General features: G+C 59.8%; 1 protein-coding gene across 4 annotated transcripts in view; it reads left to right on the top strand.

Moving 5' to 3' along the window:
• Nucleotides 1–23,456, top strand: part of DPYSL5 (dihydropyrimidinase like 5) — a 101,000-nt gene that overhangs the window by 18,871 nt on the left and 58,673 nt on the right. For all 4 annotated transcript variants that reach the window (XM_043541977.1, XM_037893674.2, XM_043541976.1 and 1 more), the window contains one exon: nt 12,789–13,053. In XM_043541977.1, coding sequence (XP_043397912.1) covers nt 12,793–13,053 — 261 coding nt within the window. In that variant the 5' untranslated portion in view covers nt 12,789–12,792. Of the gene's footprint in view, nt 1–12,788; nt 13,054–23,456 lie in introns of those variants that run through there.

Here is a 23,456-nt window from a genome sequence, read left to right as displayed (position 1 = left end):
GCCTTGCCCCTCAGAATGGGGTTTGGCAGGGTCCTGCGTCCTCCCCTCTTCCCATGGGGCTGGCCCTGCATCTAGACTGCCTGCTTGGGAAAGGCACCTTGCTGAGCGTTGCCCTTGACCCTGTGGCGTCTGTGCCTCTTGCACCAGAACACGTACAGATCAATGTATGTAACCATCAGCGATTGAATAAATATAGATCTACCATGTTGACGCAGTGAGACCCTAGTTCTCAGTCTGTAGCTGGCGGCATGTGGAGGGCAGGCAGAGCCGAGCAGCGGGGTGCCATGGGGCAAAGGCAGCCCGGGAACCAACCTTTCCTAAGGGCATGGTGGGGGGCTGGCTTCTGGAGTGTGCCCCTTCCTTTATCTGGTGCATTGCCTGGCCGTGTGTGTGTGTGTTCCTGGCTGGTACAAATGTCTTTTATCATTGTGCTCCCCTTCCTCCCCTGAACATGTCGGGCCGTTCCCTGCTTGGCAGCTGGTTTGTACGCTGAGCTGGAAGACAAGCCTAGGAACGCCCTTGTCCTTGCAGAACGAACGCGCGCGCACACACACACACACACGTCCATCACCCGGGCTTTGCTTGCAATACCTGCACTGCTCTCATCAGCTCACCCCTCTGCCTCCCAGCTGTCCACGCTGCCTTCTGCTTCTGGCTCACTTAGTGGTTTCCCTGTGTCCCCACCTGCCACAGGGGCTGAGCCAGGGGGTCAGCTGTTGCTGCTCCCTGCTGATTAGGAAGCAGGCTATGCAGAGCGGAGCAGCAGTGTCTGCTGTTCTGTATGGGCGGTTCCCAAATCCTCTCCCAGGTTTTCACTGCAGTGTCTAGTGCCAGAACCATGCACCCCCTCCCTGCTCAGCTTTTCAGGGACTGCTCCCCATACATCTGAATTAATCAGTCCTTCAAAATTAGAAGCCTGAGTCCCTCCTTGGCAGACAATAGCAGTTGACTAGCTGATGGCTGCAGACATGTCAAAGATGGCTGCGAATGGGTTAGAGAGACTCGTGGGCAGATGTGGTCTGTTTGGTAATTGACTATGTCAAAGTCGTGGCAAATGGCGTCTGCTCCCGAACAATGGATTGAATTCGTTAGCTTCCCAGCCAGGGAGACAGCACAAGGGAACCTGCTTTGTGCAATCAGTAACTACGACTGTAAAGCTCTTTTTGGGAGGAGAACTGAGCTCAGCTCATCTCCTTGGTGATGTGATTCTTCAGCTGGCAGGGGAAAGGGAGGCCGCCTGCTCCCCCTGCCTGGTGATTGGGAAGAAATCTCGTTGTCTTTGATTGTGAGTAGCTCTGGTAATCAGCCGACAGTGCCTGCTTCCTGCATCTGGCGCTCGGCACAAACAGATCTTTAATTCTGGAAGCCAGTGTGATGCCGCGATCTGCATGGAAGACGCTGTGTAAGATTGTGTTCAGATGTGCTTGGAGACGCAGGACTGAGCCGTTGGCTTGTGGAGCCTCTGGTCTGGTTAAACTCATGTTTTCCTGGTGCTTTATGTACCCTTGTGTGTCTCATGGGGTGTAAGTCATTCCCTCAGGTGGATTCACTGAGAAGCAAGTGGCTGGAAGTAAGGTTGTGGCCCGATGTGTACTGCCTGCCCGATTCACTGTCTGTCTGTCAGGCGCTGAGGCCACAAGATCAGATGGAGCCGTAATCAGATCCGGGGAGTGCTAGTGAAGATGCTGTCAAGAGTCCCAGAGTGAAATTTGGCTGTAAATAAGCCGGGAGAAGTGTGGTGCAGGAGTTATGTCCTATCAGTCCCCCCATCTCTGGGCACTGGACCTTGATCCCTGGGTTGTCCTGCCAGCAAACCAGAGGCCAGCACGCTCTAGGGCTGGAAAGCTGCAGGTGCCGTGCAAGTCACTCTTGATTTTCCACAAGGATGAAGAAAAATGTAGCATATAGGGTGAGAATGCTGTAGCTAGTCACACGTGATTTGAGCCAGTGCTCTCCCCCGCTTCCTTCGTGCTGGAGTCCATCCCCCTGCTGATGGGGGGTGGGGAAGAGAGGTGCCCATTGAGGATATTTTTCTTCCCTAGTCTTTCCCAGAGCTGCTGCCTTGTCTAATCGTCTCTGCTCAGGCCTCAGTCAAAGCAACAGCTGCGTTGCTCTTGCGGCTGCAGGCAGCCCCGGTGCAGTGCTAACCATTCCGCATTGTGGTGTACGCTGAGTGAGGCAAACATGGGGATGGGGGCATCTGCACAGAGGGACCTCTCCTGAGGTTTGTGACTTGTCCTTGGAGCAGATGGTGCAGGAGGGAAGGCTGGTGGGATAAGGGGCCTTTTCCTCCCACATTGTTGGCTTGCCACCAATCCAGGTGCATAGTTCCTGCAGCTCTTTACCAGGCCCTAGGCAGAGCTGGGGTAGGAAGGGTTAACTGCAGGGGTGGTGCTGATCTCCTGGTCCCTGGCCGGCTTGGGTCCAAGGAGTCTCCTCCCTCTGCACTGCCGGGAGGGCGTTCGCTGGCAGTCCCAATCCTTGACCCTTCAGTGTGGGGGCCAGTGACTCCTGACTAGCCCTCCCGCTTTGGCCGTGCTGGGCTGCACCTCTGTATCTAGGCTTGGCAGAGTTTGATGGAGTTTTTTTAAGCATTTCTTTTATTTTTATCCATTCAGATTTTCACAGTGCTGGGAAATTATGGCAGGGTGTCAAACAGCAGGGGAGACAATTATTTAATGACCGTACACTTTGAGACTACAAAAGTTAAAGCTTTGTAACCGTTAAAACAAATGGTCAAAATCCTATGTCTGAATATCCAAAGTAAATGGCCTTAAATGAACCTCTGCATTCTTAGGTAGCATTTTTCTTTCTTGGCCTAGCTGTCGATTTCAGTTATTGGTGGAAGTATTTGTGTCCATTTGCGTCTGGTGAAGTCGCTGTTTGTCGACCTTCGCCGATAATCTGACCCTACTAAACCTGTTTGTTACAGTAGTGCAGAGCGGGGCAGGGCCTGCGTGCACCCAGGGAGAGGCAGTCTCGGCCCTAAACAGCCCCCGCAATCCATCCAAAGGGAGCAGGGCAGGGAGGCCTGAGCTGTGGGGTCATGGGCAGCGTGGGGCATAGCCTGTGGAGGGGCAGGAAGGGATGAACTGGAGTTCAGATTGGAGAGCAGCCTGCTGCCATCCCTGGAGGTGTTTAGGTCTGGGGAGCGGAGACAGGCCCTGGCTGACACCTCTGTCCTGCTTGCTGCTCCCAGGGCCTGGCTCCACTGGGTTGTCCTCCTAAGCCTCTCCCAGGGCTGGGGCTGTGGCCTGGTCCATGGGTCCATTCAGGCCCTTGCCTGATGGGGGAGGTTCATGCTTGAGGTCTCTTGTCTGGTCCCAAAATGGTTCATCTTGCGCAAATGGAGCGAGCCAGCTCTGGGGCCTGGGGAAGGCGACTCTATCCACCTTCCCCGTGGACCCCATTGGTGCTCCTGTGGGCAATCTGCAACCAGGTGCATGCCTCCCAGAGATGGCGGCACTAGGCCAGGCCTGAGGTGCGCTGGCGGGGGTCGTGCGCTCTGCTGCTGCTCGTCCTGCCCCTGCCCTGTGGTTCAGCGGCTGTTCTCCCTGTGTCACCCTGTGCCCGGGAGTGCCCGATGCAAAGAGCTATGTGCTGATGCTTAGCAATAGGGAGGCCAGTTATCCTGGGAATGGCTGGTGGAAAGCCGGAGAGTAACCAAGGGCATAGGCTGTACTGGGCTCCGTCTGAGCGGAGCCGTGCTGCATGCGTGCCCCGTGCCGCAGCTTGCATTGGAGGCTCTGTCCCCTTTCTGTGTCTCCTGGGAGTGAGTGGAAGTTGTCTGTCTGGAAACACCCTGGCCCGGGTGGGTGGGTAAAGCTAGCCGGCGGTGGGGCGCTGCCTTGATGGGGCGTGCTTTACAGAAGGGTGGATTTCTCCAGGCCTGGCAGTGAAGGGGACGTGGGGAGAATGAGCCCCGTGCTGAGTGAGGTTGGTACCGCAGGGTTCACGTGCCGGAGAAGCAGCCAGGCTGGTGCCCCGTTGCTTGCCTGTGCTTGGCCTTCTGGTCTCGCTCAGCGGCCTCCCTCCTGGAGTAGGTGGCTTCCACCCTCGCGGGGTGGGACTTTCTGGTGGTGTCGGGTGGGCCGAGGGGCTGCTCCTGGGACCTAGACCCTGCCTTGGCGGCTCCGGATCGAGGGCACAGCCCTTGTTGAATGAACGGTCTCCCTCAGAGCTGAGCTGTCCCCAGGGGGGCTCTGTGCAAACGCTAGAGGAGGGAGCGGGAGGAAGGATGCTGTGGGTCGCAGGGGAGCTCCCCGGGGGCTGCCCCAGGAGGTGCTCTCCTGAGGATTAGTGTCTGCGTGACTTGCTGTTAGGAGCAGTGGCCAACATCCTCCACAGTCCAGGACTCCTTGGCAGAGAATGGCTCGGGTAGGGGCTGGGGGAGAGCCCTCAGAGGCGCTCAGGCCGTGTGATCTAGGCGTGGGTTTAACACCCAAACAAGGGAAGCTTCTCCCCAGGCAGGGTGCAACCTGAGATGGGTTCAGTGTCCTCCGTATTCGCCTGTGCTTCCACGGGGTGAGGCACGTGGCCTGGCCCTGCAGGGGCCCCTCTGTCAGTCACTGGCCCTTCCTTTATCCCTGCCCTGGTGGAGACAGAGCTGGCCAAAGGTCACTCTCTGATGGCCCTGTCTGAATGGGTCTGATCACTACTAATGTGGGGTGGAAGATTGCACCCAGGCGCCCAGTGCTAGATCCTCCAGAACAGAGGTGTCTGGCCCACTGTCACCGCTTCCTCCCCAGCAGGGAAACACACAGGCCTTCCACCACTTTCCAGACTCGTTCATTGGAACAGCTCAGGCCTGGTGCCTGGAGCGCCGAATGCTGCCCGAGGCTGGGCCCTTCTGGTCACATCGGAGGGCCCGGGATGCTGGCGCGCAGGAGCCTGGGGCGCCTGGCTCCCAGAAGGCATCTTGAGAGAGGCCAGAGACTTGGCGACAGTGCCCCTGTTCCACTGCAGGAACCTGCTTCCCCAGGTCCGCCCAAGGGCACGCTCGCGGCACCTACAAATCCAGAGCAAGGCTCAGAGCTGAGTGTCTGGCTCATGGCAGAGCTGAGTGGCTGGGTAAGGGTCTCTGCCACTTCCTGCAGAGAGGGTACAGGCGCCCAGCCTAGGAATGGTGCAGGTAACTCAGGCTAATGGCTGGGAGGTACTTGCCCGACCTCCTCTCCTGTTACCTGTACAGGGGAGGTTGGCAGCCGCTCTTGTGAGATGGTGACTGGAGAGGGACGGTAGCTTGCCCACCTGCCCTGCTTGGCTGAGCTGGCACCCGGGGGCTCACCACACGGCATGCTGTAACAGCAGTGGTTAAGTGTAGGGTGTAACAGAAACCCAAGCCAGGGTCCAACCAGGTCTCCTTGGAGATCTGTCTGCTCTGAGACGATTTCCTGGGTTTGCACTTTTGCAAACAGTGTATGGCAGGGCCAGCCCCAGTAGTGTCCCTATTACCCTGGGGGTGAGCAGCCAGCCCCAGACGCTCCTTGCATGGCTTGGTAGCGAGGAGACCTCTGGGCGTGGACGCACAGCCAGCAGGTTTGGTAGGTTTGCTGTCAGAGGGGCTCTTCCGCGTTGCCGCTGACCTGTGGATAACGGGAAGCCCTGTGAGCGATGGTGGCCCCGCGTGAATGCAGAGTAGTTCTCTGGCAATGCTGTGCCCAGGTCAGAGGAGGTGATCCCAATGGTCCCTTCTGGCCTTAGTCTATCAGTCCCTGGGGACAGACTGTCAGCCCCTGCTGGCGTGCTGCTCCCTGCATTGGAGCAGGTGGGATAGACTCTGTTCTGGGCAGCGTTCTCTTCCTGAAATGGGGCTGGCGTCTCTCCAGAAGGCCGGGTTGGAGGGTAGCGAAGGGGCTGGGAGCCAGACCTGCCGCAGCCTGGCCCTGGGACCCTTTGGATGTCAAGTGCTGTGACCTATAAAGCTGGGCCAGGACTTTCCAGAGTTGGAGCCTCCCGATGGCTCCTTAGTCGTACTTGGGCTGTGTCCACACAGCGAGCGGCTGCGAGTCTGAGCACCCGGATTGACAGCGCTAAAACCAGCTAGATAGATGCGGCAGGGTAGGCTCTGGTGTCTGGGCTGGGGGTGGGTTTGGCCACACTCCTGTTGGGTTCGGCCACACTGCTGTTTTTGGCGTGGTGACTTGCTCCCGGGGCTCGCTCCCGTGGGCTGCGTAGATGCTGTCCGTCCGTCCCCACACAAATCAGGTCAGCAAGCACTCAGGCCCTGGGTCCTAGGGCCCTGCTCTGGGAGTGGGTCAGAGCCCGTCATGCTCTGACTGGGCCAAGCCCCATCACTTTGCAGTGTGGATGCAGGGCAAGCCGCAGACCTGTGTCAGAAGGCCAATGTGGTGCAGAATGGGCGTTAGCACGGCTGAGAGAGCCAGGTCCACAATCCAGTGTGGACACTTGAGTGCAGGCTTGGAAACCCAGATCCACAGGTGTGGGTCCCGGCGAGCCAGGCTTAGTGTGCAGTGTAGACATACCTCTAGTGCCCAACTCCCTGATCACTCCCCTTGTGTGGGGCGGCCCGACCCTCACGTGGAAATGTGTGGAGGGTTGAGGTTTTAGATTGTAAGCTCCCTCTTCCTACGGGGTCTGTCTCCCAGCACCTCTGTATCAATGTCCCTTTGCCTGATCCTTTAAAGCAGTGTGATGAGGGACAAAGTCAACCCTTCAACACAAAGCAGTTGGCTATCCCGAGCCCTGTCGCTAACGTGGCACCCTGGGATGCGGGCGCCTGGCTGTGAACAAGTGGCACTGTCCCTGCAGCAGGCTGGGCCCAGATGAAGGGAGGGGCTGGGGTGCGGCAGGTAGTGTGGATTGGCCTGGCTTCAGCGCACTGCTGCTGGTCCAAGGGATGCTCCACTTCCCAGGAGCAGGGGGGCTTGGAGGAGAGTGAGGAGGCGAGCTCGCAGGCATGGGAAGAGGTGTGGAGAACCAGGGGGAGAAGGATGCGAAGGGAGTGGGGAGGCAGGAGCAGCTGGCGGTGGGTGGGAGAGACAAGGGAGCAGCGCTGATGACGAAGGGATTCGAGTGGGGGTGAGGGTTGTGCTGGCAGCAGACGGCGAGGAGGGGGGAGCCGCAGCCTGTTGAGAGCGAGGCGGCTGCATTAGTGCCAGCAGCAGCCGTGAGCGTGCAGGCGAAACGATGCTGGTGTTCGGCGAAGCCGGGGCTGCTGAAGGAGCTGAGGGTGGAAGCGGAGCCGTGCTGGGAGCACGTGATTTGCAAGGGGGCATCTCGGGGTGAATGAGCAGCCAGTGTTTGGCCTGTTGAACTGCTGGCAAAGCCATGTGTCCATGGGCGGGCAGGTGGGCAGCGATGTAGGTGCTGTGGATGGGGGTGAAGCATGCACGTAAAGGTGGGAGCAGGGGGTTAAGAACGGATTCGAGGTCCCTGCAGAGGCACCTCTGCTCCTTCTTAGCCTCTGTTTGTCAGGAGCTGGGAAGGGGCGACGGGGTGGATCGCTGGATGATTCCCTTTTCTGTTCGTTATCTCTGGGGCACCTGGCATGGGCCACTGTGGGAAGACAGGATACTGGGCTGGATGGACCTTTGGTCTGACCCAGTCTGGCCCGTTCGTAAGTTCAGGGCACAGAGCAGCCGCTGAGGAGTGGTGGCGGGCAGTGAAATTGGTGGGAACAAGGCACAGCTGAGAGGGTAACTCGGAGTATCTTGGCTCAGCCGGGCACCTGCCCCAGCGCCAGCAAGGAGGTGCCGAGGGCCGGAGGTGTGGGGGAGCTGTGGGGAAGGGGTGGTGGCTGTGGAGCCTGCAGTAGGCCAGGAGAGGATCGAAAGCAGCCAGGGTGTGGGAGGCTGGCCAGCATCTCACAGGCGGGGGGGCACAGTAGGAGAGGTGGCTGTGAGAGGGTCGCAGAGCAATGCCCCGGCCAGCCTGGCACTGCCCATTCTCGGTGGTCACCAGGTGCACACGCTCCATCATGAAACATCCCACGGAGCAAAGAGCAGTCGCTGGCAGGGAAGGGGGTGCAGGGCACCACTCAGGGTAGAGCTGCAGCCCAGCCGGACCCCCTCGCGCCTGAGCCAGGGCCCTGTGCTGCTGGGGTCTTGGCTGGCCTCTCTTAGAAGCCTTTTGCTAATCGCCCCAATGCTCCCTGCTGGAGTCCCCGGCAGCTGCTTGACGTGGGCTGGCTTAGTGCTGAGCCGTGGAGGGGGGGCGGGTGTTTGGGGCTCAGCCAGGGTAAGCTGGGATGCCCCGTATACAGCCCCGGGCTGGGGAGCGGAAGCGTAACTCCTCCACCCCAGCAGAAGGCACTCGCCTTTGGGAAAACGTGTCTCCCTCCATCTTCGCAGCCTGCTGTGCCACCTGCACCCCGCCATGGCTCTGTTTGCGGGGTCTGGGGGGTGTTCCCTCGGGTCACGCTCTATCTATGGTGCAGCAGCTGTTCTGCCTTGTGCCCCAGGGAGGGAGCAGCCATGTGGCACTGGGAGCTTTCAGGGGGTCATGGCCCGGGGCCCTTCTTCTGCTTGAAACAAAGCCTTTTGGACATAAGTGCCCCCGTTGCAGGTCATCTCCCCACCCCCAGCTCGGTTCTGCTGCTGAATGGGAAAGGCAGCGTCAGAGTCCAGCATCCCAGCTCTTCGCGCCACCTTGAGGCTGCCAGGAGCCCCGCTGGCATTGGCCCATGGGTGACCCCCAGCTGCTGAACATCCCTCCCCCTCTGTCTACATTTGGTTTTAAAATAGGGGGATTTCCCCAGGTGCAGGCTGGATGGACTGTGGCTGCTGCTTCTGCTCCACAGCCCCGGGGCAGGAAGCAGCATGGGGACAGTGACCTGGATACAAGTGGCTGCTCTGTCTCCAAGGGCCCCCATGGCCTTTCCTGCTGCCCTCATGAGCAGGGCTGGTTCCTGCCACGCGGGTCCCAGCCTCCGGCTCATCTCTGCTCAGTGGCTGAGCCGTGAGTGCATTGGGCTGTGGACTCCTAGCGGGCAGCAGGCGCTCAGTGCGAGGTGGGGCTAGAGAGTCCCCTGCCCTTGCTGAGCCCAGGATGCTGGGGGATGGGGTTCTCCATGGGTGTTCGCACTGCTTGCCTGCCTTGGGGCAGTGCCTAGAGGCCAAGGAGCTGCTGGCACAGATAGTCCAGGGCCCACAGGGCTGTCCTGAGTAAAATGAAGAGTTGGATTAAAAACTGGCTAACTGATAGGTCTCAAAATGCAGTTGTAAATGGGGAATTGTCATCAAGTGGGTGTTTCCACCCGCAAAGATCAGTTCTAGGCCCTAGGCTATTTAACATCTTTATCAGTGACCTGGAAGAAAATATAAACTCATCACTGATACAGATCGCTGATGACACAAAAATGGGGGTGTGGTAAATAATGAAGAGGACAGATCCCTGATACAGAGCGATGTGGATCGCTTGGTAAATTGGGCACAAATAAACAAAATGCCTTTTCACATGGCTAAATGTAAACGTGTACATCTAGCAACAAAGAATGGTGGCTGTACTTACAGGCTGGGGGACTCGACCCTGGGCAGCAGGGACTCTGCAAAAAGTTTTGGGGGTTGCGATGGATAATCAACTGACCATGAGCTCCCACTGTGATGCTGTGGCTAAAAGACATCCCATCTTGGGATGCGTAAACGGGAATCTTGAGTAGGAGTCAAGAGCTTTTTACCTCTATGTGGTGTCATGGAGTCCCCGGGCGATGCTCTGGAACTGCTCCCCATGAAGCCAGTCAGGACTCTGGGGCAGTCGCCTTTCTGTGAGCAGCCTGTCTTCAGGACACACAGCTCACACAGCTTCCACCTTCCTGGGTCTGACCTCGGAGCATTCAGCATCCTCTGCCCCTCCGTGCGCTTCCCACAGCGAGTCCCCCCAGGCGGGGTCCTGGGGAAGCCAGAGGGTCCTGCCCCCCAACTCCACAGTCAGACGGGACTCTCAGCCAGCCAGTAAAACAGAAGGTTTATTAGATGACAGGAACATGGTCTAACACAGAGCTTGTAGGTGCAGAGAACAGGACCCCTCAGCTGGGTCCATTTTGGGAGCAGTGAGCCAGACAAACACGTCTGCCCTTCACTCCATGTCCCCAGCCAGCCCCAAACTGAAACTCTCTCTAGCCCCTACTCCTCTAGGCTTTGTCCCTTCCCTGAGCCAGGAGGTCACCTGATTCCTTTGTTCTCCAACCCTTTAGCTCTCACCTTGCAGGGGGAAGGGCCCAGGCCATCAGTTGCCAGGAAACAGGGTGTTGGCCATTCTCTGTGTCCAGATCCCTGCACACACCTGCCCTCTAGGGCTCTGCAACGATCACACAGCCTTATCCCACTCCCTAGAGACTTAAGAACTGCATAGGGGAAACTGAGGCACCCCCACACTATTCAGAGGAACCATTAAGAACAGTCCCACTTTGTCACATGTGGTATGGGCGTGACCACTGCTGGAATCCCGTTCTGGTGCCCACAATTCTAGGAGGACATTGATAAATTGGCGAGGGGTCAGAGAAGAGACACGAGATTAGAAAACCTGCCTCATGACAGACTCGGCGTGTTCAGTCTATTTAGCTTAGCAAAGAGAAGGTTAAGGGATGACTTGATCACAGTCTAAAAGCATAAACACAGGGAACAAATATTTAATAATGGGCTCTTCAGGCTAGCAGAGGAAGTTCTAACCCCATCTAGGGGCTGGAGTTTGAAGCTAGACAAATTCAGACTGGAAATAAGGCCTAAGTGTTTAGCAGTGAGAATAATTCACCATTTCCCAAGGGTGGTGGTGGATTATCCAGCACTGGCAGTGTTTACGGGAATACTGGATGTTTTTCTAAGAGGTCTGCTGTAGGAATTATTTAACATAAAAATGGCCACACTGGGGCAGACGAATGATCCATCTAGCCCAGTGTCCTGTCTGCCAACAACGGCCAATGTTGGGTGCTTCGGAGGGAATGAACAGAGCAAGGCAATTGAGTGATCCAGCCCCTATGGTCCGCTCCTAGCTTCTAGCAAACAGAGGCTAGGGACACTCCGAGTATGGGGTGACATCCAGCAGGCTTTCCAGCCATACCCCTCTTGGACTTCCTGCACCTATTTCCGGGGCTGTGTGGCTGCACCCTGCCCCTCCAGTTTGGCCCGAGCGCCAGGTGTCTGAACTCCAAGAGAATGAGGCTGCTCGTGAAAGATGCGTCCACGTAGCTCCTGCGCTTGGAGCCCAGGATCTGCCACTGGGCATGCAGCTTGGAAACCCGGGCGTGCTGGCAGCTGGGGAGCAAATCACTGCCTGGAAGAGGGGTCCCTTCGATGCCCTCGCTGATGGGTCCAGGGGCAGCTGCTGCCGTGCTTCCACCCCCTTCTTGCCCCTCTCTGAGGGCTTGGTTCTGATGCGGCCCCTGTGATGGCCCCAGCATGCTGATCTTCTAGGTTTGCATTGGGATAATCTGCTGTTTACATACACCAGGGGCTGGCGGGTGTTCGACACCTCCTGGGTAATCCCTGACAGCCCTGGCTCTGCGCTCCCCTCCCCCCAGCAGACCCAAAGGCTGGCTTAGCCTGCACATAACCTTTCCCACTGAGAGCCCCAGCAGCCGCTCGCTCTGGCTGAGTGCACCCATGGGAGGCTGGCAGGGGCTCCCGCAGCATCTGCTAGTAAAGGGATGGGTACCCCACTGTATCCACCCATCCTGCCCTCTGCACGCCCACCATCCATTACAGAATGTCCCTGTGAGCCAAGGGCAGGTCAGTGGGAGTCGCTGGCTGGCACAGGCCTGTTTCCACCCAGCTTTGATGCCAGTGTCCCCCATACTTGCCAGGGGGCTCCCCTGTTACTGTGAGCAGCGTGCATCTGGCCTGGTGTGAGAGTCCAGCCAGGCCTTCTGCACCCACATCCTGCTACGCCCTGGGGAGATGCAGCCATGCCTGCCTCGCCCAGTCCCTGCTGCAGTCCCTCCCTGGCTCCCAGCAGCCAGCCGCATCCCCAGCGCACGCTGGGCTGTGAGCACCTGCTCCCCTGAAGTGCTACTTGGACTACAAGCCCCTTGTGCTGTGTCCATCGCAGCAGAGGAGAGGCTGCCCCCATGGTCAAAGCCAGCAGGCCTAGGTGGGGCAGGGTGTGGGCACTCGTATGGGGCCAGGTGTCTGAGACCCCCACTCCTCTTGGACAGCCCAGGCTGGCCCTGAGTGCACTGCTGTAGGGCGGGAGGTGGCAGCTAACAGCTCCTTCAGGGCTGCAGCTGCCCTATTCTGTTTGGAACCCACCATGTCCTTTCCCCTCCAGCCCCAAGACAGAGCGGCTCTTTGCAGTGACCCTGCGGCCTCCTGCATTGCCCCTGTGCCTGGCGTCATGCTGGGACAGCACTAACAAGGGGCTCCCTCCAAAAGCTCTGCCCCCTCAGTCAATGTATGTGACTCCCCAAAAATCCACCGGCCCCATAAGCTCGCCTTTCCCGAATCTGTCCAGCCACTCCCCTTCTGACACATGGCCTCTTGACGCCACATCTCCCTCCCAGGCTCCTTCCAGCACCCCTAGGTGTCTCTAGCTGTTCCTCCAGCTGCCGCGGCTGTGGGTGGGAGGTAGACCCCTTCTAGGCTAGGCGGTTAGTTGTCCTTCCTTGCAGTGACCAGGTCTCACCTGAGTGCCGGCCATCTCGCTGGCTGCTGGGGATGGAAGGTCTGGGTCTGGCAAGGCTGGGGTGGGGGCTCCTGTAGGTGCTGCAGGGCAGGGAAATGGGGCTCCCGGCTCCCTCCTAGCTCTACTGGTGCCAGGCAGGCAGTGGCATGGCAGGGGGCCTGCAGGGGCCGTTGGATGGCTGACCCTAACCCGTTGCTTCTCTCCCCTTTCAGAGCCATGCTTGCCAACTCGGCCACGATGCGGATCCTCATCAAGGGGGGGAAGGTGGTGAATGACGACTGCACCCTGGAGGCCGACGTCTACATTGAGAACGGCATCATCCAGCAAGTGGGCCGGGAGCTCATGATCCCGGGAGGGGCCAAGGTGATCGACGCCACCGGGAAGCTGGTGATCCCGGGCGGCATCGACACCAGCACTCACTTCCACCAGACCTTCATGAATGCCACCTGCGTGGACGACTTCTACCATGGCACCAAGGTACCTGCGGCCCGGTGGGTTAGTGATGCTGCTGGAGAGCGATCCTGGCGCATGCCCTCCTCCCTGGGCAGGTGGCGTGAGGAACCTGACCTGGTCCCCATGTGCTGCTGCTGGGGGGGCGGGGGGGAGCGTGTCAGGGTGAAAGTCCTTTCATTCAAGGCACCAGCTTAGCTCCGGCTCAGGTGATTTATAGATCATGATGCTCACCCTGTCCGACCCCCTGGATAACACTGCCCAGAGGGTTTCCTGACGGATCCAGAGGAGATCTGGAAAAACATCTGGGCTTGACTGAAACACTGTCAATGATGGGGAATCCACCATGGCCCTTGGGAAATTGTTCCACTGGTTAGTTCCTCTCCCTGTTAATAACTTACTCCTTATTGCCAGTCTGGATCTGTCTGGCTTCAGCTGCCAGGCCTTGGCTCGTGTTAGCCCTTCTTCTGTCAGCTGGACGAGCCAATTACTAAACATTTGTTCCCCCTGCAGGTTCTTATAGACTGTGACCAAGTCCCCCCGAACCCTTGTTAGACTCCGAGCTCAATCATTTTAGCTTATCACTACAAGGCAGGTTTTCTAATCCTTTAATCATTCTCGTGGCTCTTCTCGGACCCCTCGCCAATTTATCAACATCCTTCTTGAATGGTGGGCACCAGAGCTGGACCCAGGATCCCAGCAGTGGTCGCACGAGTGCCAAATAGAGGTAAAATAACCTCACTGTCCCTACTTCCCCAGGTCGCATATGCACTTTTGGCCACAGCGTCTTGCTGAGAGCTCGGGTTCAGCTGATTCTCTGCCCCAACCCCCAGCCTCTCGGAGTCGCTGCCGGTCAGATGGAGGCTCCTTAGACTAGCTGGGAGGAGGGAGGGCTCAGTGAAGCAGTTAGTAAGGTGGGAGTATTGCTATGAGTAACTTCTCCTGGGGTGGGCAGAGCCCTATGGGATAGCAATTCTTACCTTGCTGGGCAGCATCCACACTTCAATGGGGTCTAAATTAGCTGTTATCACTCAAGAAAGAGATCTTGGAGTCACTGTGGATAGTTCTCTGAAAACATCCACTCACTGTGCAGTGGCAGTCAAAAAAGCGAACAGAATGCTGGGAATCTTTAAGAAAGGGATAGATAATAGGACAGAAAATATCATGTTGCCTTTATATAAAGCCAGGGATGCCCACATCTTGAATTACTGCGTGCAGATGTGGTCGCCCCATCTCAAAAACGATATATTGGAATTGGAAAAGGTTCAGAAAAGAGCAACAAAAATGATTGGGGGTCTGGAATGGCTTCCGTATGAGGAGAGATTAATAAGACTGGGACTTTTCAGCTTGGAAAAGAGATGACTAAGGGGGGATATGATTGAGGTCTATAAAATCATGACTGGTGTGGAGAAAGTAGATAAGGAAGTGTTGTTTACTACTTCTCATAACCCAAGAACAAGAGGTCACCCACTGAAATTAATAGGCAGCCGGCTGAAAACAAACAGAAGGCAGTATTTCTTCACACAACGCACAGTCAACCCGTGGAACTCCTTGCCAGGGGATGTTGTGAAGGCCAGGACCATAACTCGGTTCAAAAAAGAACTGGATAAGTTCATGGAGGATAGGTCCATCAATGGCTGTTAGCCAGGATGGGCAGGGATGGTATCCCTAGCCTCTGTTTGCCAGAAGCTGGGAACGAGCGACGGGATGGATCACTTGATGATTCCCTGTTCTGTTCATTCTCTCTGGGGCACCTGGCACTGGCCACTGTCGGAAGACAGGACACTGGGTTAGATGGACCTTTGGTCTGACCCAGTAGGGCTGTTCTTATGTTCTTACCTTGAGGTGTACCTATGTGCTCGGCATAGGGCTCTGTGCAGCTGCTCGCTCTGTCCCCATCCTGGATAATCACTAGCCCGACCCAGTTCTGTGTGTGTGATTACCCACACTCTGCAAAGAGCAGCCATGGTGCCACTGTACCTGGCTCTAAATGAAACCCTGCATCCCTGCCGGGGGAGTGTCTGGAGGCAGTGATGGGCCCTCTGAGCCTGCACCCTCCAGACCCATCCGTACCAGTGGGTGGAGCTTGTGCTTGCTGCGTGGAAGCCTGCAGTCTGGTTTGCTGTGGGGTCCCTTTTGGCCGCACCGGGGAAGGTCCAGGCTGCTGGGCCTGAGCACTAGGCTCCCCTGCCCTGCTTTCCCGGGCCTGCCTCCTCATGTGTGCTTGGGGGTGGCAGCTGCTCCTCAGCCCTGCAGGCATTTGCTCCAGTGGCCTGTTCCTACCCCCAGCCGGGAGGTGAGAGCAAGCTCGGCTCATGTGGCTTCGTGGCCAGGCTTCCTTCCCGAGTTCCGCCCCGGCAGGGGGGAGCAGAGCCGGTCTGACAGGGCCGACTGCAAAGAGCTGTCTGGGCATTGGCGCTGACTCCGTGGGTGCTCTGGGGCTGGAGCATCCACAGGGGAAAAATGGTGGGTGCTGAGCACCCACCAGCAGCCCCCCATCAGCTCTCCCCTCCCCCCAAGTGCCTCTTGCCTGCCTGCTTGCCAGCCCCCCGATCAGCACCTCCCCCTCCCTCCCCGCAGCTCCCACCCGCCGTGACAGGGCGTGCAGGAGGTGCTGAGGTGGGAGGAGTGAGAGCACGGTGGGGCCAGGAAGAGGCGGGGTGGGGGCGAGGCCTGGAGCACCCCTTGGCACATTGGAAAGTCGGCGCCTGTGTGTTCTGGGCCCAGGACCCCTGCAGTCGCACTGGGACCTCATCAAGCACCTTGTACCAAAGCGCGACGCTGCGGGAGAATCGCGTCTCTTGCGCTGGCCCCGAGTGGATGCGCCCTGCTATGGGGACGTGCCGTGCCCACTCCAGCCCCCCGCTCTTCCTCGCTCTTGAGCGGGGAGGGGGAGGGAGTGTGCCCGAGTGGGTGCCTGCCCGTGGCGCTGTGTTATGGCATCTGGCTTAAAGCTGCATTTGACTAGAGCATGGGAACTGGGGACCTGCACTTCTCGGCACCATGGATCCCCCCGTCCTCAGCTCAGCACACGGCTCAGCCCAAGGGACATGTCACGCTCTGGACTAGGGAAGGGGGTGCACGTTTCTCTCTCACATGGGCATGTCCCAAGCAGTGCACATTCGCCTGGCATACCTGGCCCAGCCCAACTGGCCTGATCACTCCTGCCATGCAGCCCGTCTCTCGGGGGCGGGACACTGTTATTCTCGCCGAGTCACAGGGGCAAGGAAGGAGCAGGCTCTGAAGATGGGACTTAGCAGTTCCTGGACAGCTGGATAAGAACATATGAACGGCCAGGCTGGGTCAGACCAAAGGTCCATCTAGCCCAGTGTCCTGTCTTCCCACAGTGGCTATAAGAAGGGGCCATAGAGCTACCAACAGCCCCTGGCAATGCTGCCAATTCCTGTGCCCGTTGTGGGCACAAGTGGCCCCTTCTCGAGCTAACGACTATAGAAATGCAGCGGTGGGTGGGGTGTCCTGGAACCAACTGTGAGGAATCCTTGGAGTCCACAGGGAGCTTCTCCGGGCTGGCTCCAGCTGCTTCCTCTGCAGGGCCCAGGCCCTTGGGAACCAGCAGGGCAAGGGCTGCGTAAGAAGCCCAAAGCTGCCACTCCGGGCTTCTATCTGGCCATCCCAGAGCTCCTCCTGCCCCGTGACAGCGATGGGGGCTCCTCCATCCTCTGGGACAGGCTGGCTGGTGGCCAGGAGGGGCATGTGTGGTTGGCCCCTGAAATGGCTGCCTGTCCCGCTGGATCGGACACCCCAGAGCAGTGTATCTGCAACAAGGTGACCGCCGCGTCATCCGTGCTTCAGCTGAGCCGCGGGTATCTTCAATTGCCCCGGGCGGGGTGCGTGTTGGTGGACTGCAGAGTGCCCTGGCTGGTATTCCTGGCGCCAAGCCACTGCATTGCAGGCCTCGCAGCTGGAACGCACAGCGACAGTTCATTAGTCACCAGAGCAGCTCCGCTGACCTTTGCAGCATGTCTGAGCACCCCAGGAGCTGCTGTCTCCTGCTGTCGCTCCTTGGGAACCCACGCCGGCCGCTGTCTGAAGGAGGCGAGGTGTCTGTGTCCATGCCCAATGTGCCTGCAGCCAGCATGTGTGTCCCTTGGGAGAGGTGTCACCTAAGTTCCCTCTAAGCTTTGTGGCCGTGCAGCAGCCTATTAAGCGCCGCGCAGGCTGCGGTGAGGAGAAATGCCCCGCTCCTGGCCCCGACCCAGCCCTGACCTGCTGCAGCTGGGAGGAGAGGCACCTCTCCCCCGCCCCAGCCCAGGTGCTGCTGCAGGGGGAGAGAGTTGGGGGTAGGCCTCTCCCACAGTAGCCCCGGGGCAGCCTGCGCCCCAAACCCCTCTTTCCTGGCCCCACCCCAGAGCCTGCACCCCCCTGCACCCCACCCTCTGCCCCAGCCCTGAGCCCTCTCCCACGCTCCAAACCCCTCGGCCCCACCCCTGCCACATGAAGTTTGTTCTGTGCACCAATTTGGAGGTGATGTGTCATACATCGCTTCCATATTGGTGCACAGAACAAAATTCATTGCGCACATGGGTGGGAAAAATGAGAGGGACACTGGGTGTTATAATGAGGAGTGCAGCTCGGGACAGTTGGCCTGTCTCGCGAGTCGTGGCTCATGCCATGTGCGATGCAGCGCAGCCTTGGGAATTTCCAAACTCCGGGCCTCTCTGTATGCTGGATCTTGCTGTGTCACCTCCCAGGGCCCTTGGCCTGTCACAGCCCCAGTGAGCTTCCTCCATTCCAGTATGTAGTGGCCTGGGTGAGCCCGGCAGTGCCCCTGGGAGAGTGCCCCGAGCTGGAAATCTGCCACAGGCAGCCTGGCGCGTAGCAGCCAGACCGGAGGGAGTGGAGTTTCCCGAGTGGAACTGCAGAGCAGTGCTGGGCTTCTCTGCTGCATGACCCCGCCTGTGAGGCTCTTTGCCGTGTCTGATTTTCTGGCGCTGTGGTGGTGAGGGCCCCCTGGTAGGGGAGATGGCTGTGCCCAGTGCTGTCTGTGTTGGTCCAGGCGCGGTATTCCCATTGGGATCTGCCGTCCCTGGGGCTCATGGTTCCCGTCTGGTGGCTACCCGGCTGAATTCCTTTAATGGAAGCTTGCTGCCTGCCTCCGCCGTGTGTGCAGTCTGTAACTCGCGCCCTCCACCACCAGTGCTCCGAGGGCGCCTCCTGTGGGCGGGAGCTGAAGGTGGAATGGGGGGGTGTCCTTGCGCCATGGACCATCTGGGCAGGGCCTGGCTGCCTGACTCGTCAGGGCAGCAGCGCTGGCTCCTTGGCCTGGTGTAACTGAAATGCCCAGTTAGTTCTGCAGAGATAGGAAGCTGTTCTCAGCGGATTAGCCTCTCCCGTAGCGGGACCTAGAAATCCTCCTTTTGCTGGCCGTGCATGGACTCGGCTCGGAGGGCAGGACAGCCACGGTGCCAGTGCCGCTCCCTGCGTGGGCTTCGTGGGCCTGCCACTGGACATCTCCCCCCAGCACACCCCAGCCCCGCTCCCCTGCGGGAAGGCAGTGCCCGAGCAGCCTGTGGTGGGAAGGGCAGGTCTGGATGTGCCCTGGGAACGGCGGCTGTGCTGCTTCCAGGCTCCCTGCCTGCTGGTCTCCAGGGGGTTGGCTCCAAGCCGGTGACTAGGACTCATTGGAAGGGTCCTGCCACTGTTGGACACTGGCCTGCCGCCTCGCAGGGACACTGTGGGCAGACCGTGCAGTTTCAGAACCCAGCATGCTCCGGGGAAGCCATCACGCTGGCCCTGCCCCTCCCTCTGCTGTGCCGCCTGCCTGTTCTCCTGGCCGGCATGGTGAGCTGGGAGTTCTGCCTTGGCTGGCAGCCACTGGCCCGTGGGAGCTCAGCAGCAGCAGGAGGAGAGACGTGCCTGACGTCTCGGCAGCGGGGCTGGAGGGGCAGTGTGTCTGCAGAGTCAGGCTGTCTCTGGGCTGGGGTCCCAGCTGCTCCCCAGCAGGTCCAGCCGGGAGGGCTCCAGTTCTGCGGCTCACCCTACAGGTTCATAACAGCTCAGCACTGCGAACGGAAGAGGTCTGCGTGGCTCCCTGGAGCCCTCCAGCTGCGTGGCTGGTCTCTCTCCCCGCAGCTGAAGGGTGCCGGCTGCTCTCCTGTTGCAGGGCGGCTGATTTATTTGACATGCACAGCTGTCTTGCTGCCTCCGCGCTGCGATAACCTTGGCTTGGCTCTGGCTGCGGCTGGAATTGGAAAATTGGTGGGCACTGGGAAGGAGCTCGGTTGCCGGGCTCTGCCTGCCCAGCCCTGCGCACGCTGGTGGGGAGCACGAAGGTAGAGCTGCCCAACCTGCTGTACTGCTCCGGCCCAAGGCCTCCCTCGCAGCCAGGACCACAGCCCCAGAGTGGGGGGAGCTGGAGTTCACCCCTCGATTTTGGGCATTTCCAGGATACTAGGCAGGGGAAACTGCTCTCTGGTTTGTAGGATGTCTCCATCCAGGCACCTTGGGGACCGGTAGTAACAGTGCCACAGTCTCACCAGCCTTGCCTCCTCCCTCGGAGGTAGCTAAAGAATATTACCCCCCTACAATGCAGTCACCTCTGGGGATGTGTAACAGCCACACCCCACAAGCACCAAGAAGGGGAAGTGAAGACTCTCCTATCCCAGTGGGGTCAAATGCCCAGCCACGGGCCCAGTCTGGCCTAGCTAAGGTACGCCCCTGCCTCTCCCTGTCCGTTAGATTACGTGTTACCTGCACCCACCCCACAGCAGAATTCAGGCTTTAATTCCAGAGCTGTGGGCTGCGAAGGAGCCCGGGCCCGTTGTGGTAAGAGGAGGCCCTGAAACATAAACTCTTGTATCAGAGGCCCAGTCTGAAGCCTGAACCAAAGTACTTCCAGGCAGTGTTCAGCAAAGCTGGGCTGTGAGCCAGAGGCAGGTCCCACTCACAGAAGCTGGCAAGAAAAGGTTATTAGAAGCACGTGCGCACGCACATAAGGGCTAATGAGAGGAACTTGCGCCACGACAGCATCCGAACAGAGACATAACGAGGAACTGGCAAAAGGACAACGTGTTGGAGAGATTCGTTTGAACTATGATGAGTAATCTGTCCTGCAACGGTATAAAAGTAGGTCCGGGGGCGCACATCTTTGTCCAGCCTAGGGGGCAGTGGAGAGTCCCGCCCCTGACCGAGCTGTGTCCATTGCCAGGGAGAACAAATTCGTAGTATGTCCGGTAGAGTCTATAGGGAACTATCACTGTGCTTCGTTTGACAATAAACCTGGCTCGGGTTCCTTCGTAGCTTACTAAAGTCTGTGGTTTTTGGGGGTTCTCTCGGGGTCTGCTGTGTCAGCGATCTGTGCAGAGCCGGGGCAGCACACACAGAAAACACGCACCCAGCCGACTGTTATCATCATCGAACAAAAGCAAAGCACCACACCGGTAGCTACCCACGCCACCAGCTGGGATGGTTAATGACGTGTAAAATCTGCCTGGAGCCTGCGGCAGCCCCATGTGAACTGCCCCCTTCATCTCAAGGAGGCACTGACTCTAAAGCCTCAGCATGGTACTTCTGGGCGGCACTTGTCAGGTCCGTAAGCACCCAGTTGTGCTGGCTCGCCTGGTGACTGCGTGTGCGAAGGGCAGGAACGGGCCTGGCCCCAGCTCTTCTCCCCACGCAGGGCTGCTGAATGGGGCAGGAACTCTGCTCCGCGAGCTGCCTGTCCTCGCCAGTGCTCTCTGCCCGCGGCTGCGGAGCCATCTCTGCTTGGCTGGGGCTGCGGTGGCTCCTGGCGAGGAGGGTTGGGCTCAGCAGGGCTCCATGCAGGCTCCTCCAGCTGGGGCTGCCTGGTGGGTCTCCCTCAGGGAGCAGCAGTGGGTGCAGGAAGGGGTGGGGAGCTGCTGAGGTGGGAGGCGGTGGGGCTGGTGCGGTGTCTGCCCTCTTTGCAGAGCTGGTGCTGGGGGGGAGGAGGTGGGACTCTGCTGGGCCTGGGGCCAGAGCTGCTAGCCCCTTGTTCGCTCGGCTAGTGCCAGCGTGCACTTGGTGTCCCCGGAAGGGGCGGGGCAGGAGCTGGCGCAGCCTGTTAGCCGGGCAGCATCTGCCTCCTCCTGCCCCGCTCTGCTCTGACGCCCTTCCCGAGAGCATCCTGTTGTCCCAGACCCGGCTCCAGGCAGCCGGTGCTGGGGGGCGCAGAGCCCAGTGCCCAAGTGCCAGCACCCGCTGTGATGGACCTGCTGCTGCCCGCTCAACCTGTGCCCAGGAACTAAGCGCCTCTGGCAGCAAAGCAAGGGCTGCAGCCGCGGGGGGCTGGGCACAGGGAGCCCCTGGTGGTTTTGCTGCCCAGGGAGCTGCAGACGCAGCCTGGAAAACAACACACCCCCCCCCGGGGGGGGGGAGGCCCCAGTGTGCCCTCGGCTCCCCTTCTTCTGCTCTCGCTTGCACTGGCTGCTCCCGTCTGCCTGCAGTGGGCGGCTGGCTCCCGCCTCCCAGCTTCATTCAGCTGGCAGCTCGGAGCTCAGCAGAACCGACCCTGGGGGCGCTGCCCTGTTTGTGACCCGGGCTCTGGTTCCATGGAGGGGGCTGGGGCTGGCCTTACTGTGCAGCCTGCCTGGGCCGCAGGGACCTGGTGGCTGGTGCGTAATGGGAAGGGAGGGGCTGCAGCCCGAGTCACTCTCACACCCTGCCCTCTGCTGATGCCACCTGGCTAGTCTAGCCCTCGGCTGGCCCTGCACCCCTGCTCACAGCCTGGTGTCCCTCGCACCCCAGCTCTGCTGCTGCCCCTTGAGCTGGGGGCAGTGCCAGTGGAAGCGTGGGCTGCTGACGAGTGGGGTAACCGCTCGCTCGCCCAGGCCCTGCTGCTGTTATTGCTGAACCCGGCTCCAGGGGGAAAGGCTCAGTAGGGGGTTGCCTAGCCTGGCGCCCATCTAGTGCGCCCTGCGGGTGGGCAGAGGTGGGGGCCAGAGGCCCTGCCCCTCCCTGCACTGGGGCTGCTGCACCCGCCATTTGTGCAGAGCAAAGCTCCCTCTTTGTCCGGCTGCTGGGCGGTGTGTGTCATGCCTGCAGCGTTACTGGCGCCGACCCACGGCTGGCTTGGCTCTGTTCCTCCTCGGCCCGTCCTGCCGCCCATCTCCCCGTGGGGCGCTCCCCCGGCTTGCTGGGCAGCTGAATGCAGGCAGCTGCCTCGAGCCCTTGGAGGCTGGAGCAACAAAGAGCTCCCAGGCTCTCCTGGGGCGGCTGCCACCCGGCTACACACACCTCCCTGCCCCGGCTCCGGCGGGGAGCTCGGGCCTGGAGCGCCGGGGTGCGTCCTCTCCTGCTGTGTGAGCAGAGCGGGGACGGGGCTGGCTCGGTACCGCTGTTGGGCGGGGCAGGATGGAGGGTTTGCGCCCATCCCCTGGACCCGCCGCCCCTGCTGCCCTTTGTGCTGGCCAGGCTGCTGCTGGGGGAGGGACCCAGAGAAGGGGTCCCCTCGGATCAGCCGGGGCCTCCGCCCGCTGCCGTCTGTCTGCACCAGCCCCTTGGAGGAGCCCAGCCTGTTGCCATGGTAACCGTGCATCTGGGGCCCGGCTGCTTTGTGCTCAACACAATGAGTGTGAGTCGCAGGCTCCGCGCTGCAGATCCTCAGCGAGGGGGGCGGGAACCTGCCCAGCAGCTGGCCTGGGCTGTGTCTGCCCCAGAGCAGGGAGCCTGCCCTCTGCCGGCTGCTACGACACGTAGCCATTAGCCCCCGTGCAGCTGCTCGCTGGGATCTCCCAGCTCAGCCCGCGGCCCCTTTCCCCAGGCCCCAGCCCTGCGGCTTGTGCTCTGCTCAGGCAGGGGGCGGGTCCAGGCTCATGGTAACGTGGCTTTCAGGTGCAGGCAATTCATGCAGGGCTGGTGGGAGTGCTGCCGAGACGCCCGCAGCCCCAGCTGTAATGACCTGCGCCCGGCTCAGTGGCCTGTCCTAAAGGGGCCTGTGCGCAGGGCCTGCCTTTGCCTGCAGCCCTAATGCAGGTCCAGGCCTGCCCCCCCATGCTGTGCTGCTGTCTCTCAAGCCTGATCCATAACCCCCTGTTCTTCCAGCCCTGCCAGTGCCCCTCTGCCCTGAGCAGCACCCCCTGCGGTTGCAGAGCTGAGGCAGCCGGGGGCTAGCTGGGCAGGGGTGGGGGCAGCAGGCCCCACCCCCTAAAGCAAGGGTGGGCAAACTATGGGCCGCATCTAGCCTGCCAGCCATTTTAATCTGGCCCCCAAGCTCCCGCTGGGGAGTAGGGTCTGGGGATTGCTTTGCTCCAGCCAGGGAGAAGGATTGGGGGCTTTCCACGTGGCTCCCAGAAGCAGCGGCATGTCCCCCCCTGCTCCTACACATAGGGGCAGCCTGGGGCCTCCACTCCACACGCTTCCCCCTGCCCCAAGCACTGCCCCCACAGATCCCATTGGCCAGGAACTGCAGCCTATGGGAGCTGCAGGGGTGGCAGATGGGGCAGCACGTAGCA

This window comes from Chelonia mydas, chromosome 3, assembly GCF_015237465.2.
Source record: "Chelonia mydas isolate rCheMyd1 chromosome 3, rCheMyd1.pri.v2, whole genome shotgun sequence".
Lineage (NCBI taxonomy): Eukaryota > Metazoa > Chordata > Testudines > Cheloniidae > Chelonia > Chelonia mydas.
This window is presented reverse-complemented; position numbering and strand designations above follow the sequence as displayed.